Source organism: Neopelma chrysocephalum, unplaced genomic scaffold, assembly GCF_003984885.1.
Source record: "Neopelma chrysocephalum unplaced genomic scaffold, ASM398488v2 Primary Assembly neopelma1_94, whole genome shotgun sequence".
In the NCBI taxonomy this organism is placed as follows: domain Eukaryota; kingdom Metazoa; phylum Chordata; class Aves; order Passeriformes; family Pipridae; genus Neopelma; species Neopelma chrysocephalum.
This window is the reverse complement of record NW_020897756.1, coordinates 47,638-65,021: the sequence shown is the minus strand read 5'-3', so window position 1 is coordinate 65,021 and position 17,384 is coordinate 47,638. Positions and strand designations below refer to the sequence as shown.

The window sequence follows — 17,384 nt, the reverse complement described above, 5'->3', positions numbered from 1 at the left end:
CGGGGGCCGCGGGGAGAGCGGCCCGTAGGAGCGGCGGCCCGTCCCCGCCGCCCCGGGAGCTGCGGGGGGCCCGCGGCGTCGGGGCGGGAGGAAGGCGGAGGCGCTCCCCGGGATACCGTGTGCGGAGGCCGGGGCGGGCGGTGCCGGCGCTGCCCTGGGAGCGCCCTCCTGCATTTTGGGAGGGTGGGCCCCGAGGGGAGCCCCCCGCTCCTCGGCACCGCTGCCTTCTGCCCTCGGTGCCAGCTGTCCCTCTCGGGCCCGCGGACTTCTCGCGGAGTTGTGTCGTGTTTCGCTTGTGGCAAATTAGTTCCAATGCACCACTCCAGCAGAGTCTTGCTTCCCGAAGCTGTAGCGCTACTAATAAACAACATTGAGTTTAAGTATAAGGTTTTTAGAGATGTGGCTTTAATTAACTTCCAGAGGATTTGTTGGCACAGGAGGTGCCGTGGGCTGTCCTGTCATAGTTACTCCGCGGGGAATTGGCACCTTTAAGCTACCCTGGTGCCTCTCTGGCTGCATCCCTACAAAAAGATTTAATATGGGAATTAGGTGTTCACCTGGTGTAGCATGGCTAGAGCTGGGACAACAACATTCGTTTATTCTGGTCTTATGATCACTAAATGGCCCTTAACTATGTGATCAGCTGCGTGGGAAATGGTCAGAGCCAGGAAATGCTCTTAGATGGAAGTTCTGGAGTAACTCAACTCATCTGAGTGTTAGGGATTTATTGATTGAAGTGGGAAAAAGCCTCCCTGTTTTTCTTCCCGTGGAAAGCTCTTGCACCTTGTTCCTCAGCCACCCCCACATCCCCACCCTTGAGGAAAAGAAAAGGGAGTTTCTTACAGCTTTTTATGTTGGAAGTGAGATGTCCCAGCAGCAGTTGGGGGCCTGTTTGACACCTGTTTGCTGTGTGTGTCTGTGGTATCCTGAGACCACCCGCACAGATGCGGCCCCAACAGGTGTTTTCAGAGGCTCTGTGTCCCCATCCCTGTCCCTGATGGTGCTCAGAGCTGGAGAAGGAATCCTGCTTCTCATGGGAACTTGGGCCAGATGGGTCCTTCCATGTTTATTGCCACTTTGTCATTTTGGGGGAATTTTGAAAACTTCTTTCCCTTCAGCTGATGAGAGCTTGAGCTGCAGTAGTGGAATAGAAATCCAGTGCTTCCATACAGAAAAATGTGATGAGATTTGGTCCTTTTGATGGGGAAGGTAAAATTTCATATATGCATGTGTGTGTGGACAAACTTGCAGGACAATTGGGGCAAAAGTGATGGAGAGAATGAATTTTGTTGGATTTTGGTTTGGGTGTTGGGTTTTTTTCTTCCTCCCTGTTCTGGCAGTTCATTTTAAGAAGTTTATTAGGCAGGGAGCTGTTCTCTGCCTCCCATTTCTGCAGAGTTTCCAAAAAAATGGGAAGAGTGATACAAATGTGAAATTGATTGATCTTTAAAGAATAAATAAATAAATTTTATGTCTCAAATCTGGAGTAGATGTATTTTTCATGCCAGTTAAGTGTTGTAAAAGTATTTATATGAAGCTGGGTTTATGTTTTTGGACATTTGACTTGTTTATTTAGAGATGGCTTTTAAATTGTATCCTCTAGGTTGCTGCTAGGGATTGTGGTGGTTGTAGGCACCACATGATTAACAGAAGTTTCTGTTGATACACTCAATTTCATCAGCTTTCTTTTTCCAGGCTTCTTGCATGCTGCAAGCAGAAAATCCCATCCTGCATTCCTCTAGATTTAGGAAGTAGGACAACTTCATTAAATAGTTTTCAAACTTTCGAGTTCATCTTGAAAGTTCCAGGGTTATCCGTTTCTTTAAGCTTTATCTGGTGGTGAATTTTAAACCAGAAAGTCTGAATTTTGGGGGTGGTGTTTCTTATTAGCTTGGTAGTGTTTGTTATGTTATTTTTTGTTTGTTGGGGTTTTTTTTTTGTAATTGTTTGAGTGAGTTTGTGCAGTGAATGTTGCTGACTGCTCCAGCTGTGTGCAGGGGTGTGGGCTAAGGGAATGTGCTTTTGCTGCATGGGGGAGGTGAGGAAGGGTGCAGCATTTACCTGGGGGTGGTTAAATTCCCAGTTTGGACCCGCCTGCTGTGGGAACTGACATCTCCATGGGGACAGGGATTTGCTGTCTAACAGGGGTACGGGTGAGAAGCTGTGCTTTCTGGAGTTGGAAAGCTGAGATATCACATTTAGTGAAGTGATCCAGGTGTGGTCGCTCAGGAGCGTTTCAGCAGTACTTCCTGATGCCTCATTCCAAGCCTTATTGGAATATTTGGGTGCTGTTATGCAATGTTGCAATGAGTGTTTCCTTTCCGCTTATTAAAATATTGCATAAATTTCAACGCTTCTTGCCAGTGGATTGAAGAACTAGATGTGACAACTATGGGTGTATTGAAAAGCTTAAAGTTAAGGCTTTTTAGTGGAAAATTAGTGCTATTTGTATCTTAGTTTGGAGTTAAACCATTAAAACCTATCTGCAAAATAATTAGGTTTGCTACCTTTCAGTATTACAGAAAAGCTCAACCAAAATTCTGCAGTGAACGTTTTTGCCTGACCTCTGTGTCCCTCATATTAAGATTTCTCTGGAGTGAAGTTTGCGTCAAGCAGACCCAGTTGGCTTCTAGTCTGCAAAGCTGTTAAGTTTAATCTTGTTCCAGTTTAATTTTAATGTCATGGATTGAAATTATATGCATGGCCATTTTTCTTTTTTGCGAAGAGTTGGATTTGGAACGAAAGCAAAATGGCTCGAGGACGCAAGAGCAATAGCATCAAACAGAGCGACTTCACTAACAGCACCAATCCTCAGGATTTAGAGAGAAGACTTTTTGTCGGCAATTTGCCCACAGACCACATGACTCGTGAAGAAATGGAAGAGATATTTTCAAAATATGGCAAAATCAGGGGTTAGTATATTATCTTATGGCTTTTCATGGCAGGGATTTCAGTGAGAAATACCGCTTCATGCTTGTCAAATGCTATTTGATGGTGATGAGAGGAGTGACTAATGTTGTTCCTAAAAAGTGACCTTTTAATGATAATTTTCTCTGGAAAAGTGATTCCTTCAGTACAGCTCAAACGTAATGCAAATATATCAGCTGTGTTTTAGCTCTTGGAGTCACAGTGTGATGCTACAATGCTCTTTCAAGTGACTTCATAGCCTCTCAAGTCAAATCCTGGTCACTTCATGGGCTGTATTTTGGTCACTGCCTTGTCAGAAGGGAGTTGATCAGAGCCTTTGAGCTCTGCATTTTGATCCTGGTGGATTTGGTTTTTCCCAGGAAGTGGGTAGAGCCCCTGTGGGAGTTCAGCTGGTGGGGTTAGGTGTGGGTCGGCACTGTGGCGTGGTTGTAACCGGTCTTGCCCTGCTGTTAACTCTTGCAGCCCTCAGCATGTACCATGGCTATGGGTTCGTGCAGTATGACCGTCTAGAAGATGTCCAGGCCGCTCTGGACGGTGAGAAGGGTCGCCTTTATAAAGGGTATAGATTAGGTAAGGAAAACTGCTCCGCGCTCTCCTGACCCCAGCATGCGTTCGGGAGAAAGAAAGAGTGCTCTGGTTTTAAAGCTCCTTGAAACTTGCCCGGCCTTGGTCTCAAATCACTTTTGCTCAGTGTGGATTTGCCTCCTGAGTTCCCACTCTGTGCAGCGTGGCTCACCTTGCTGCCTGGGTCTTACTCTGAATTTTTACATTATTAGTATTTGGGAAGCCCTCTTACCCTGTGTAAGAAACTGTGCAACAAGTAAGCCCTGGAAAGCTTTGATCCTTGAAACCTCCAGCACAGTTTAATAACGTTTGTAAACCAAAACTGGGCTTCGTCTTGACATGCTCAGAGAAATTGGTCACAGCACTTAGCAGCTGGTTGGATAAGTAACCTTAACTCAGATTTTTGCCCATGTGGAACCAGCCTGTTAAGCAGTGCTATAAATACTGAGTACTTTAAAAAGGACATTTTCATCAAGATGAAGATAATTCTGCTAAATGTGCTGGGAGCAGACTTAAATGGAAATGAATGGTTAGAAATCCACGAGTAATCTTCTAAATGGAAGGGAAAAAATTACTTTGAAGTAAGCCTATGCTAATTTGAAGAAAAACAGTTTGACTTAGAAAAGAATGAAAGGAGCAATAAATAGTATCCTGTGGGAAGGTGTGTGTACAGTAAAAAATAGGAGCCTGGAGATGGAAATTGAGGCAAATAGATGAGGAGGGTAGAAGGATACAAGAAGAATTGATGTCCAGCATTGTCCAAGTGTAGTGGCTGTTTTAGAAACTAAGAGGTAACTGACTGGAAATGATAAAATTTCTTACTGGAGAGGACCAGTTAATGTTTCTGCTCTCTGTTTTTGAAGAGGCAGAAGGTGTGTTTTAATATAATTTCCATTTCAGTAGCAAAACAAAAAAGGTAAAACTGCAGATACCAAAACTAGACCTCTCAAAAGAATTAACATTTGTGAGGCTCAGTGAAATGCAGACCTGCCTAGGCTGTAACTGGTGTTTTTCCACAAGCCTGGGAGAACTAGGGAGTTTCCAAGGAGCTGGTAGAGTGCTGCAGGTGAGCCAATAGGCAGCGTAAATGGGATGAGCCTGGCATCAGTGCCTGGAAACAGAGGGATTCTTTCACCTGACACTAGTGAGAAGACAACTGATTAGTGCCAATCAAAATAAATCCTGTCTAACTTATTCTTATGGTGCTGGAAGTAGCAGATGTACAGATTGCTGTAAGGGGTTTGATTTGATAAGAAACTAGAACAGTTAAAACCAACAGAGTTAAATGGGTCTCACATGAATCTCAGTGTAACACAGATGGAATATCTCAGTGCTTTGAGTCATGGTCTGGAAAAACTGATTCCTGGCCATACAGTGCTTTTATAGGTGACTTGGAGAGAAAATAATGTTTTAAAAAGAGAATGAGATAATGAGGATTGAGTCACTGATGGTGAAAGGACCTGGACTTCTTAAGCTGGATGCAGACAGACCTGAGCTTTCAGTGAAGCTGGAAGGGAGGGTCTGTGCCCAGCCAGTGCTTTGGACATCCTTGGCCCTACAGAACACAGGTGTGTGAGTAGGGAGGTTTTGGTACCTGTGGGGTTTTGCTGCTGGAATATCGTGTTCAGTTCTGGTTTGCCTGGTTCAAAAAAGGATAATGCTAAATTGGAGAAGCCTTGGTAAAACCTGAGAGAGGTTTAGAGTTAAAGAACAAAACTAGCAAAAGCCTCAAGAGGGAAAGGAGTGATGTGATCTGTGTGTTACAGGCAGACCTGGAGATCAGGGAGTTTTAATCTAGTGGGCATAGGTGTGACAAGTCCTTAAATGGGAATAAATAGTTTTCTTTAACAGCAGAGTAATTGGCTTCTGGAGTAACTTATTGGAGCTGTGGTGGTTTCTGTGCTCTGAAGGTTTTAAATTGGAATTGCATGTTTTGCTAAAAGATGAGCCCTAGTTCAGTGCCACTGCTGCACTTGAGAGAGGAATGTGATTCCAGAAACTCCTGTCACCTGTGTTTGTTCAGAAGGTTACACTGTGTGATTACAGTGGCCTTGTCATCTCAAAATCCTACAGGATAGAAGACTTTTTGTTTGGGTTTTTTTCCTGAAGTTTTGTCAGTGTTCAAATACTTGACTTGTAAATGCTATTCGCATTAAATAAAGTGTTATTAAATCTGTTCATTTTGCACAAGAGATGGATCCCTGTCAAAGGTGGTTTTTTTTCTTCTAGTTAAGTATTTTTGTGCAGAATTAAAATACTTTTTTTTTATTTGAAATAAATGTATTGGGTGTAAAAATCATAATAGGTTTCTGCAATGGCATCTTCAAACGGAAAATAAAAATAATCTTAAACCAAAGAAAGCAGCTAGTGTCTTGCTTAAAGGTAACACATGACTTTAAGGGGAAAAAAATTACCAACTAAATAATAAATGCAAGGAGAACAGTTACTTCAGCTATGCAGACTGAGTATTAAATATAATTGCTAATAACTCAACAAGGTAAAAGGTTTGGGGAGAGTTTAACTCCAGTGTAGCATCGTACAAGTATTTCCACAAATGCACAGTAGTATTTTCCTGTCTTTAGTGGCTAAAACTATGTAGAGAGTAAATGTCCTTCACGTGTAGTTTGTGACAGTAGAAGCTGCGGCTGTGCTTGTTCCTGGAGAGATACTTTGGGGTCCTGTGACTGTTGTTTTGCTGCAGTTGTAGTTAATGTTCAGATTGTTCTTGCTTTTCTCCCCCCACAGAAAGGGAACATGCTGCTGCTCATTTGCAACAAGAGCAAAAATTAGACCTGATCCCTTAATTCCAATTTTAGTCTTGAAAATAATAAGGGATAGTTTGGGAAGTTACAGAATATATTAAGACTGAGTCTGCCTAAAGACATTGTGGCATGTTTATTCTCTTGCAAGGGCTTTGAAAGTAGTTAATGCAAATAACTCATCAGAAATGTTAATTGTTGATAGATTCTGAGGGAGCAGATAGGGCCTAGGTTTGGTTTGTTCTTTTCCTTAAAAGGCTCTCAGTAAAATGTCCAAAGTCACTTCTATTTGCTCTTGCCCCACTCCAGTGCATTCTTTCATCTCCAGTCAGCTGTCATGGGAGACTTTGTTTCTTAACAGTAGAACAGTGTGGGTCCCTGCCAGTTCTGGGCAACTTCACTTTTGCTGGTTGAGAACAAGACTCTGTTTCTTCAGCTCTCTTACTTCTTTGTGTTTCACTTCATGGAGTTTTTCATGGAGATGTTCAGAAGCCAACCAGTTTTCAAATTTCCCGTCTGTTGCCTCAGTTTGCATCATGTTAACAGTGGTGTTTTGAGTGCACCATGTTGACTTCATAAGGAGCTTGTGCTCCAGGCTCCCGGATCCCATTTCTTGGTGGTGGGGGCTGTGCACCTTAACTGCAGCAGTCCCTTGGAAGGCAGTTGCAAGTGCCACTTGAGAACCCTTGGATTATTTCGACAAGGGTAGCGGCATGCTCTGTTGAACAGGACTGGCTGTGAACTTAAGACTGTGCTGGCCATCATACCTTTCTTGGAGGTTTTCAGACTCTGCTTTTTCTCCTAGAGTCCATGAGTCGCTTTCTGCTCGCTCATAGACTGCAGAAGAAAGAGGTTCTCTTATGGAATGAAGAGTCTGGGTGTAGGCCTGAACATGCAGGGTTAAAACTTCACCCAAAGCTGTCCACCCTATTTTGAAGTCAGAGAAATCCATGAAATTTTCACTATGTTGTACTGTCTAAACTTAATAAAAAATTGTCAAAGTGACAATGTCTCTCTGCTGAATGGATTTTCTTGCACCATCTGGATGTTGTTGAGCTTAAGTTGCTTTCATTTGAATTGTGCTGATGATCTTTTTTTTTGTTTCATAGCATTGAACAGATGGGTTGATTATTCTTTACAGATATTAATAAAGCAGTGGAAAGAAGAAATATGAATAAGGCTTCATCAAGGTCCAGTCCGACACGAAGGTAAAGTACCTGGAAGCAGTGAGTTATACTAGGAATTCAGGCCTCCAGGGCATGAGCCCAGCGGCCTGTGCTAAATGTCTGTGTCTCTTCCCCACCCGCCACCTCCCCACTCAAACAGCGATGCTCCGGTGGGACAGTCGGGACGTGGCTGCTCCACCTCTGGGAGCCCTTCTGGCTCTGACACCTCGGGGGGCACGAGGGAAACCTCGTGTCTACTGCTGTTACTGCAGCCAAATGTTAGGTTTTGCAGCACAGGCTGTAAGAGACTTGTGAGGAAGAGTACCCTTGATGTTTGCTCCTGCCTCCAGCATCGGAGAAGCCGAGGCATAGCTAAAGAATGCCAAGGGGCTGCAGCACAGCACCAGGAACACTGCAGAGGACTTTGGGGTCTTACCTCTTCTGATGGTGAAAGCTACCAGTGCGAGAATGAGACTGGAAAAGAGCACTTGAATGAAGCACAAGAGAGAGCAAAATGTCTCTTGCACGGTCCTGCCTGCACCTGCGCTCGTGTTCTCTGTGCCTGGAGCCCCCACAGTGTGGTACTGACGGGTACCCTCCAGCTTCTGGAGACTGAAACCATCACACCACCTCTCAGTGTGACTTCCCTCTGTGTGGGAAGTCATGGGCAAGGGGAGAAGACATGGACAGACCTGCCACAGGAAGATTACTTCAGTTTCCCTTCCACAGCATTACTAGGGAGCACACAAAGACGTGCTGTGGTGTAGTTTGGTATAAGGCATCTACCCCTGTGCCTGTACTGTAAAGTTTTCCACACAAAGGAGTGGTTCTTGTTGAACTTGAAGGTAATCAAGCTCCCATGTGTCTGGTGTTCTTCACTAACTTGACCACTTAAATTACCAAAAATGAGAAAAAAGCGCAACTAGCAGGACGTTTACACCAAAAACAAGGCCCAGAGAATGAGTAGCTTCAATTCTTGGCACCATTTATGTTTTTTATGTGCTGCACTTACCCCGCACAGGGCCAAATGTGCTTGCAGAGACCAGTAGGTGGGTGTCAGGCCCAGGAAATGCTTTGGGCACACAGCTCTTGTTCTGTAGGTTCCCATGACGATTCCTTGGGCCAGACAGAGTCAGGTGTGCTCCGTGCTGGTGTGAAGACCTTGGGAGTACATGAGCAGCAGGTGCTGATGGCATGTCTTTGACCTCCGTGCCACTGACGGCGCCGTGCAGCACTGCAGGGGTGAGGGGCAGGCGCCCACACGGAGAGCATTGGTCCTTGGACCATGCTGCAGAGGGACAAGCAGCAGGCACTGATGCCCTGGGCATCAGAACCTGTGTCATCCTGCCTGTGTGAGATACCCACATCATGGCCCTAAGGAGCACTGAAGGTGCGTGAGCCATGCTGCTGTGGGCACCAGGCTGTGGACTGAACTGCCACGGCTGCCGAAGGCTTTGGTGCCACTGTGACAGGATTCCAGCTGGCACTGCAGACACCGTGGTCATCCCATGTGGTTAGCACCAGGTCCCACACAGCACTGTGGGCATGGGAGGCGATGAGCTCTCAGTCATCAGGTCCTGGGCATGGCTGTGGGCGATGGATTCTGGCCCCCGCCGTGGCCTGGGATCACAGCTGCCAAAGCCGGGGTGCAGAGCCCTGTGCTGCCGGGCCGGCAGTGCCGCGTCCCGAGCACATGTGGATAGTGGTGCCGACACTGCAGGAGTCAGACCATGGAGACTGAGGTGTGGAAGCAGAAAGAGCTGTGCCTTTGTGCTGCCACCTCCCTGGAGCCGGGCAGCCACGCGGGCATGAGAGCCGAGGGGACCTGTGCCACGTTTCTACTTCTGTTGCAGTTGTGTGTTGTTCATTCCGGATCTTTTTGTCTCTGCGGATAATGAATGTGACCTGTTCTGGTCACCCCCACTCCAGCAGAATAAATGTCATATGCCAAACAATTCCCCTGCATCTGGCTGTTTTGCTAAATGGTCTCACAGCTACGGAAAGATCAGCCACTTGACCTCCATTAGAGCAAGTCAGAAGTTTCCCCTGAGCTTCTGCCATTGTTCACTGTAGGTCTGGGGGGAAGGGGGCCATGACTCTTACGAGATGTAGTTTCAATGCAGATCACAAACAAAAAGCACATTGCCTGTCCAAAAGGCTAAGGGAGTTTGTTTGTCTGCAAATAGCGTGTCTCTTACAGGAGGAGACTGTTTATGCTCTTGGTGGCAACTCTAGTTTGTCCCAAAATCTGGCTTGTATCTGACACACAAACAGAAAATGCCAGCACTCCTGTGTGCCCCCAGCACAACTGGGTGTCTGATACCAAAGTCCGTGCACAGACTCTGCTCCTCCATCTTGTTCCTGTCCGCTCTGCCTGACCCTGAACTTGGGCACATCTGACTCGCTGTTCTCTCCAGGTGACCACTACATGATTGCACTGAAGTGGGTGCAGACTTACATTCTGCTTGTCTTTCATGAACTAGATTAGGCTGCTTGAGAACTGTAAAAGTCTTGTCAAGTTCGGGAAATAAAAAGATTCAAAAAGCTGGTTTTTTTCCTGATGGTTGTCAGTATTTTGGGGAAAGGATATTCCAAACACATCAAGTGCAGTAGTTTCTCTGCAAGTTTTTTTTATGTTCGGCTTTGACTACGGTGAAGTTATGTTTTTTTCTGGAAAACAGAATACAACTTGGAAAAAACACTACTGTTTTGGGAAAAGATGAAGACTGGAACATTATTCTTCCTTGCCTCTGAAGACAGTGCAGTACAAAGTCTGAATGAGCTGGATCATTCAGATCCAACAGAGAAGCCTGTTGCGGCTGCTGAGGATGCAGTGCTGGTTGGGTTTAGTACCCTCTTAACATGTGGCATCATAAACATAAGACTGGCTCTCTACAGAAATATCCCTCAAATCCAGGACACGGCAATAGCTGTTATTGCTTTCTGTCAGCAGCACAAATGCAGCCACAACGTGGAGCCTGCAGTGTCTTTGGTCACAAGCCGCTCCTTTTTTAATCATACGCCAGTAACGTTATGTCAGGTGTTCTGCTGTCACTGACGAGTGAATTTAATGGATCCCTTGAACGCTCCTGGCTATCACATATTTGTAGATAGTAGCCTACATCACCTTAAATTCTCTCAGAGAATTTGCAAAACATGTTTGATGGATGATCTGTGGCTGACGTTGGAGGACAGAGGCCTTGAAATGGTCATTTCTGAAGTGCCTGTTCACTTCTTCCACAGGTGCTCTACACTTTTAGTGATGCTCCATTAAGGAGCTCTCTGGGTCTTGTTTGAATGAACACTAGAATTAAGAACCTTCTCCAGACTTCTTCAAAAATATGATTTTTGGGCAATTTTTGCTGTTGTGGGATAGGAGGGAGGATTCAACTGCTGAGAGAAGGGTCGCTTTGGCGCCTCAGGTAAGAGATCTAGGGGTAACCGTACCGGTGTCGTTTGCAGGCTAACGGAATTTCCCTGGTGTTTTCCTCAGAGAGCCATATGCCTACGGGGATGGCCGAGATGCCAGGCGCGACCGCTCCCCTCTTCGGGGGAGCCCACGGAGGGACCCCAGAGATGGCAGGGATGGCAGGAACGGGCGAGATGCCAGAGACGCTCGAGACATTCGAGCCAGAGACATGCGTGACGCCAGAGACCACAGGGACCCACGGGACCTGCGAGACCCACGGGATATCAGGGATCCAAGGGACCTGCGGGACCCGCGTGATGTTAGAGATCTTCGTGACCCACGGGAGCCGCTGTATGACCGATACAGGGATCCACGGGATATGAGAAATGCACGAGATGTGAGGGATCCACGGGATATGAGAGACCCTCGAGACCCTATGTACAGGTAAACTCGGCCGGATTGTGTTTGCCAATTCATTTTTATGGCATTTCTGCCGCACTGGCTGCACTGGTTTAGGTGGTATCAGGTGTTTAAGGAAATCACCCTGGCTGGGGAGAGTTGTGCTGTGGGGAGTGGGTGGGTACCTCAGATATTAAACTTGGGGAGGGTCTGTGTGGGAAGCACTGACTGAAGTCACTGCCTGAGATCGTGCTGGAGCACGGAAACCGTTGCTGTTTCTGTGAACATTGCAGACGAGAGGAATCTTACGACCGTTACCTGCGCCTTGAGGACTATTACCGGCGCAAGGACGACTCTTACTATGACCGCTACAAGGACCATTTCGATAGACCTCCAGTGAATTCAGAGGGTGAGTACCTGGAACGCTTTAATGGGAGGGTGCGGGGTGCTGCAGTGCCGACCCCGAGGTGTTCTGTGCCCCTCTGAGCAGGTCTAAAGGGCATCACTTGTTCTGTCCCTGCGGCTCGTTTCAGACCGCCTGAAGCGTGAGGAGCGGCGCCGGGAGGAGCTGTACCGTCAGTACTATGAGGAAATCAAGAGGCGTTTTGATGCAGAGAGACCTGTGGATTGTTCTGTGATAGTGGTGAATAAACAGACAAAGTAAGAAAATAGTTACAACCGGTTTTATTATTGCATGGTAGAGGAGAATGGATGTAAACTTAGTCCTGCCTTGAGGCTGTTTGTCTTATGGATTGCTCTTGAGAAATATAGCTTTAGAGTCCCCAGAAAGCTAAAGCTCCTTGTTGCTCTTCTGGGAATATATGTTGATGAGATGTGGAAATGTATCTTGCGATTGCATTTATTTCCCCATTGTTACCTATCTCTGTACCTTCTCCTCCTACTTTTCTACCTACTCTTCATATCAGCCTGTCATGACAGGCTGAGTTCTGTAGGTTGGCTGCTCTGCTCTGTACCCCTTGGATGTATGCAGGCATAAATTTCCTCCCTTAATGAGTTCAGTTTAAACACATGTTTGTGTGAACAAATTTATAATAGTGTAAATCTCTTTGCAAACACTGTCTCTCAGCTAAGCCAAGGCTTGATTTGTAATTTATTTCAGTTAAACTGAAAAGACTGATTCAGATCAGAATAAGGGCTTTTCTATTACTGTAATGGGATTGCTTTAGTACTGTCCTGATAAACATAATGAAGTTGGGCAAGTTATCAGAAAAGCAAATCTGAGATGGTGGAGAGGGTGAATGTGCCAAGGTTTCTGTTTCTGTGTGTGACTGACGTGTTAAACTGCTGGCTTTGCCTTGTTACAGGGAGTACGCGGAGTCGGTGGGGCGGAAGGTGCGGGATCTGGGCATGGTAGTGGACCTGATCTTCCTCAACACAGAGATGTCCCTGACACAAGCCCTGGACGATGTGAGCAGAGGAGGGTCTCCTTTTGCCATTGTCATCACCCAGCAGCATCAAGTTCACCGCTCTTGCACTGTTAACATCATGTTTGGCACCCCACAAGGTACTGAGGTCTCAGTAGGCTGGGAACGGCGTGGTCACTCTGAACCTTTCTTTCAGGCAGAACCACACAGGACAAAGGTCATCCTTGCTGTCACATAAGTAGTTATTAATGAGTCGACACGGTGTCATAAACGTGAATATCATTATTTACAAGCTCCTATAACACTCTACTTGCCCTTTGTCAAAAGGACTGTCTAATTCCTGCCAAGAGGGAATCTTGGCTTCTGACACTGCCAGCTTTCCTGTCTCAGGAAAAGTCATGGACCCCAGTGCTAGAAATGGCTGCACTGCCCTGGGAGATCTCTGAGTAATACCAGCCCAACCTCAGTCTATCGCTTGTTGCTCTCAAAGGGAGCCTGTTTGGAATGTGACAAATTACAGGACACATTTCAAATGTGTTTTAATAAAGATTTGGTCAAGGTAGAGATCTGATAATGAAACTGGGAGGAGTTATAAAAAGATAGAACTACAAAGTGTTTGGGTATATGTGCTCTACTTTTTAGAGTCATTACACCTGTCACATCACTTTCCATCTCAGGGGGTGACTTGGTTGTTACATGAGGGTGGGTGTAGGTATTAAAAATGCCTTGTGAGAATGTGATCTGGGAAAGCAGCCTTTGCTCTGATCATAGGCCTGTTCATATACTCTGTCTACAGAGGTGACCGGTTTGACTGAAGCTGAGCTTTCAAAGGTTATTTCTCCCTTACTGTGTTCCCAAGTAATGTTCTGTGAGTTCATCTGGGAGAGGAAACGTCTGAGTGCACAGTCAGTGGTTGGTGTGTGCTCACTGACTGGAGAAGCCCAGTTTCTTTTAACATCAGATGCAGATGTGATAGGAGAGTTCCCTCATTTCCTGAAGGAACACAGCTCATGCACACTGTCACTGGGCTTTCCACTGCCCTTGGTTTTAACTCTTAACTCCTTTGGTTTAACACCTGTTAAACCTTTGGCGGGAGGCCAAAGCTTCTTTTCTGTGCTGGATCTGCCGGTGTATCAGACCTGGTGGGAACCCCAGTCATTAGCTCATCCACAGCTCATTCCAGAGATTAAATATGCTCACTTCAACTGCTCGTGGCCACCTTTCCCTGCACGGTTGTTTCAGGGAACTCTTTCACAACCTGTGCAAAGCGTAATGTTTAAAATGAACCCCAGTTTCCTGTTAGGTGGAAAAGGCTGGCAGGATTGGATGTTCTGCAGGTGTGAAAAGTGCCCTGCCCAGAGCTTTGGGCACTCTTTGGAAGGTAGAGGCTCTTTTGATCTCAGTGGTTAAATCTGCATTCAGGGGAATGTTTGCCTGTGTGCTTTAAGAGTTTGAAATAATGACCTCAAAACACACTGTTGGAATTGGCCATTATTCATTTTATCACAGAAGAACTTGATTGCTGCTTGTTGCCCCAGAGTGGTGAACATGAGCAGCCATGTGACACTAAGCCAGTGCTGCTTCCTCCCCAGCTGCACCAGCACATGGGATGTTAAGGCGTTGGCAGTACAGAAACAAAAGTGTTCCCATGGCTGTCCTCCTCTGGGAAACCTACAGCCTTCAAAGGACAAGTTTTGGATCTGTCCATGGGTTTAGCAGTAAAATGACTGGGACTGTCTCGGAGTGCTGAGGATTTATGTGAGAGGTAGAGGGAGCTGCTTTCCCTTTTAACTGCTGAGAGGCAGGAAAGACATTTCTGGGATGACAGGATGTCTGCTTAGAGCTTTGGGCCTTGGAAGGAAAGGCTGGCCTTGCTGGGCGATAGCTGTGGGCCTTTTGTTGACCTTGGAAATGTAACTGTTTCCGTGTGCCTGGGAAGCTCCCAAGTCTGCCCTGGCACTCCCTGGGCAGTGCCTGCCGCTGACTGTGCTGTGCTGGCAGTCGGGGGGAACGGAACCTCCCTCAGTGTCACTTCAGGTCACTCAGGAACGGCACCTCCCTCAGTGTCACTTCAGGTCACTCAGAGTGTTTCTTTCCTTGTGCAGAACACCGCAACATGCCCCAAGCTGATGCCATGGTGCTGGTGGCAAGGAATTACGAGCGCTACAAAACAGAGTCCCGGGAGAAGGAGCGGGAGGAGATCGCCCGGCAGGCGGCCAAGATGGCAGACGAAGCTATTCTGCAGGAGCGGGAGCGCCCACCCCCCATGGAGGAAGGTGTCAGAGGAGGTCACCCTCCTGGGATCCAGGCTCTCTTGAACCTGCTGGCAGACAATCGCTACCTGACTGCTGAGGAGTTAGATAAAGTCATTAATTACCTGAGGGACCGGAAGGAACGGTTACTGCGGGGCAGCTCTGAATCTCTGCAGGGTGAGTCTCTCGGCCCCAGGCAAGGTTTATCATGTGGTTTGTGGCCCATGGGGCTGGGACAAGAGAGGAGTCCTGGGACCGCAGAGGAGTCTGGGAGCATGATTTTACTGAGATGGACATGTCCTTGGGAGTCCTGAGACAATTTAGAGTTTTCATGTGGAAGACCTTGTATAGTGGATTCTCTCAGGGCACCCACGGGACTGCCATAACTGGTTGGGCTGCTACACTCAGTTCTGCAGTGTGGTTTGGGTTCCCAGAGCTGTGCAGCTCCAATCAGAGGGTGGGTGTTCACTGATGCTGTGTTTTTGGTACCAGTTTCACTAGTTTTCTTTAGATGCCCCTTCAAGGGCATTTGCAGAGCTTTAACCCCCTTTCCTTCCTTTCCCAGCACCCATGTCAAGACAGTCTTTGGGGGCACCTTCAGGATCATCACTGGGTAGTCAGTCCAGCCTTCCAAGCTCTCAGACTCACCAGGGTTCACAGCCTCTGGTCTCTACTCCTTCTGTTCCAGTGTCCTCTTCTAATCCTCAGCAGGAGCTTCAAGCAAAAATCCTCAGTCTCTTCAACAGCGGGGCGGCAGCAGCGGCAGCCGCCGTGGCAAACAGCAGTCCCGCGGCCCCCGCGGGCTCTTCGGGCAGCACTCCCAACCAGAACTTTGCTAACCTGGCCGGCGGGCAGCCCCGGCCAGCACAGATGAGTGCTGGAAATCTAAACCAGGCTCAGCAGAGATTGCAGACTCCAAGCACGCAGCTTCCTGCTCTGCCGGGCCCTTCGAGAAACGCGGGTCCGAGACCTGGGGCTCCTCCACAACCTCAGCCGCTCTATGGTCAGCACCAAACCCGCCTCCCTGCGCCTGGCAATGTGCCCGCTCAAAGGCCAGTGTCTTCTGGTATCAACTTTGACAACCCCAGTGTACAGAAAGCCTTGGACACCCTTATCCAGAGTGGTCCTGCGCTCTCCCACCTCGTGAGCCAAACTGTGGCCCAGGGGCGAGCGGGGTCCTCAGCCCAGCAGCCGATGGGTTCCTACCAGCGACACTATTAGAGCTGAGCTGTGAGGCCCGTTCCCCTTCCCTTTGCCATTCCATACTTATAGCTGTTTAAGGAGCCTCCCATCCTTGACCCGGGACAGATGCCCTGGACGTGCATGTCCTCTCCACTCTGGTGAGAGCGTACCCCCCACAGCATTGCTGTCGATGGTTGATGGTGCTGCCCTCCTTCTCCTTGATCTGGTTAGCAGTGTTTGGAGCAGAATGCTCTGTTTTCTCTGCAGCACAATGTTGGATCATTGGTTGTGTTGTCCCATCCCAGAAACTGCCGCAGTGTCAGTCAGGCTGCATTTTTCTCACTCCCAGCACCTGGTGCACCTTCCCACTGAGCTGCAGTCTGGGCTCACTGAATGGTCTCAGTATAGTTTTGGGTCAGTGGTTTTGAGGAATTAAGGGACTGAACGCAACATCGTGCTGATGGGCCTTGGACACCCACCGCTGTGGGCGCTATTTTTCTTTGGAATTCCTTTTTTTTTTCTTCTTTTTTTAATGGTGTATAAGCCAGTTGGGAAGTACAGTGATAGCACTAGCAGCCAAAATAGTGAAGCACATGCCTGATCACTGCTCAGTAACCAGAACTGTGCCGTGCAGTCCCTCCACACTGGCCTGCCCTGTCCCGGCAGGGAGGCACGTGCTCCTCACCTCGCCCTGTGTTGAGCACAGATCTGCAACACAAGAGCTTCCAGCCAAGGCAGAGGTTTCAAATTGTCAGTTTTCCTACACCAAGTAATCAGTGTCAAGATCAGTCTGTTAAATTTGGTGTATAAATTTCCTTTTCTTAGAGCCTTTGGGACGGTTGTTAGGGTAGATCAGCTGCAGCCATGCTGATATGCTGCTGGCCCTCCCCTGGGAATACCTAACACTAAGTACCGGGGGGAATCCTGCTCTCTGAAACCTCACCTTGTTGTTGAAGGGCGTTCTGTCCATCTGAGGAGGAGAGGCAGTGCCAAGATGCAATACCATAATTTTATACATTTTTTCAGTGCTTTGGTAGCTGCAGCAGACAGTGGAGTGGAAGATCAGGCAGTGATTCTTCACCGTGTTTTTAACCGATAACATACTTTGATACCAGAACACAAAACATCTCTTAACTGTGTGGTCCTCCCCATCATGGCCTTCTTGGAGTCTGTGGGCTTCCTACAGGGAACTGAGAGACACTGAGGAAGCAGAGGATTTACTTTGTCCCAGGTGGTTTTGTGTTGTAGCATTTCTTTTCTCTCTGTGCTGTTAACAAGAGGACATTACTTTCTAATAAAAGGCCGTAAAAATTATTTGTTGCATTTTTTGACACCTCAGT

At 47.3% G+C, this 17,384-nt stretch overlaps 1 protein-coding gene across 5 annotated transcripts in view; it reads left to right on the top strand.

The window, feature by feature from the left end:
* Positions 1-17,358, top strand: part of NCOA5 (nuclear receptor coactivator 5) — a 22,649-nt gene extending 5,291 nt beyond the window's left edge. Inside the window, exons 2-10 of one of the 5 annotated variants that reach the window (XM_027693861.1) lie at positions 2,726-2,912; positions 3,391-3,498; positions 7,393-7,459; positions 10,911-11,270; positions 11,519-11,634; positions 11,759-11,885; positions 12,551-12,750; positions 14,716-15,039; positions 15,428-16,083. In XM_027693861.1, coding sequence (XP_027549662.1) covers positions 2,750-2,912; positions 3,391-3,498; positions 7,393-7,459; positions 10,911-11,270; positions 11,519-11,634; positions 11,759-11,885; positions 12,551-12,750; positions 14,716-15,039; positions 15,428-16,083 — 2,121 coding nt within the window. In that variant the 5' untranslated portion in view covers positions 2,726-2,749. Of the gene's footprint in view, positions 1-2,725; positions 2,913-3,390; positions 3,499-7,360; positions 7,460-10,910; positions 11,271-11,518; positions 11,635-11,758; positions 11,886-12,550; positions 12,751-14,715; positions 15,040-15,427 lie in introns of those variants that run through there. The other 4 variants (XM_027693863.1, XM_027693862.1, XM_027693864.1 and 1 more) reach the window with 4 other exon arrangements.
* Positions 17,359-17,384: the final 26 nt, after the last annotated feature.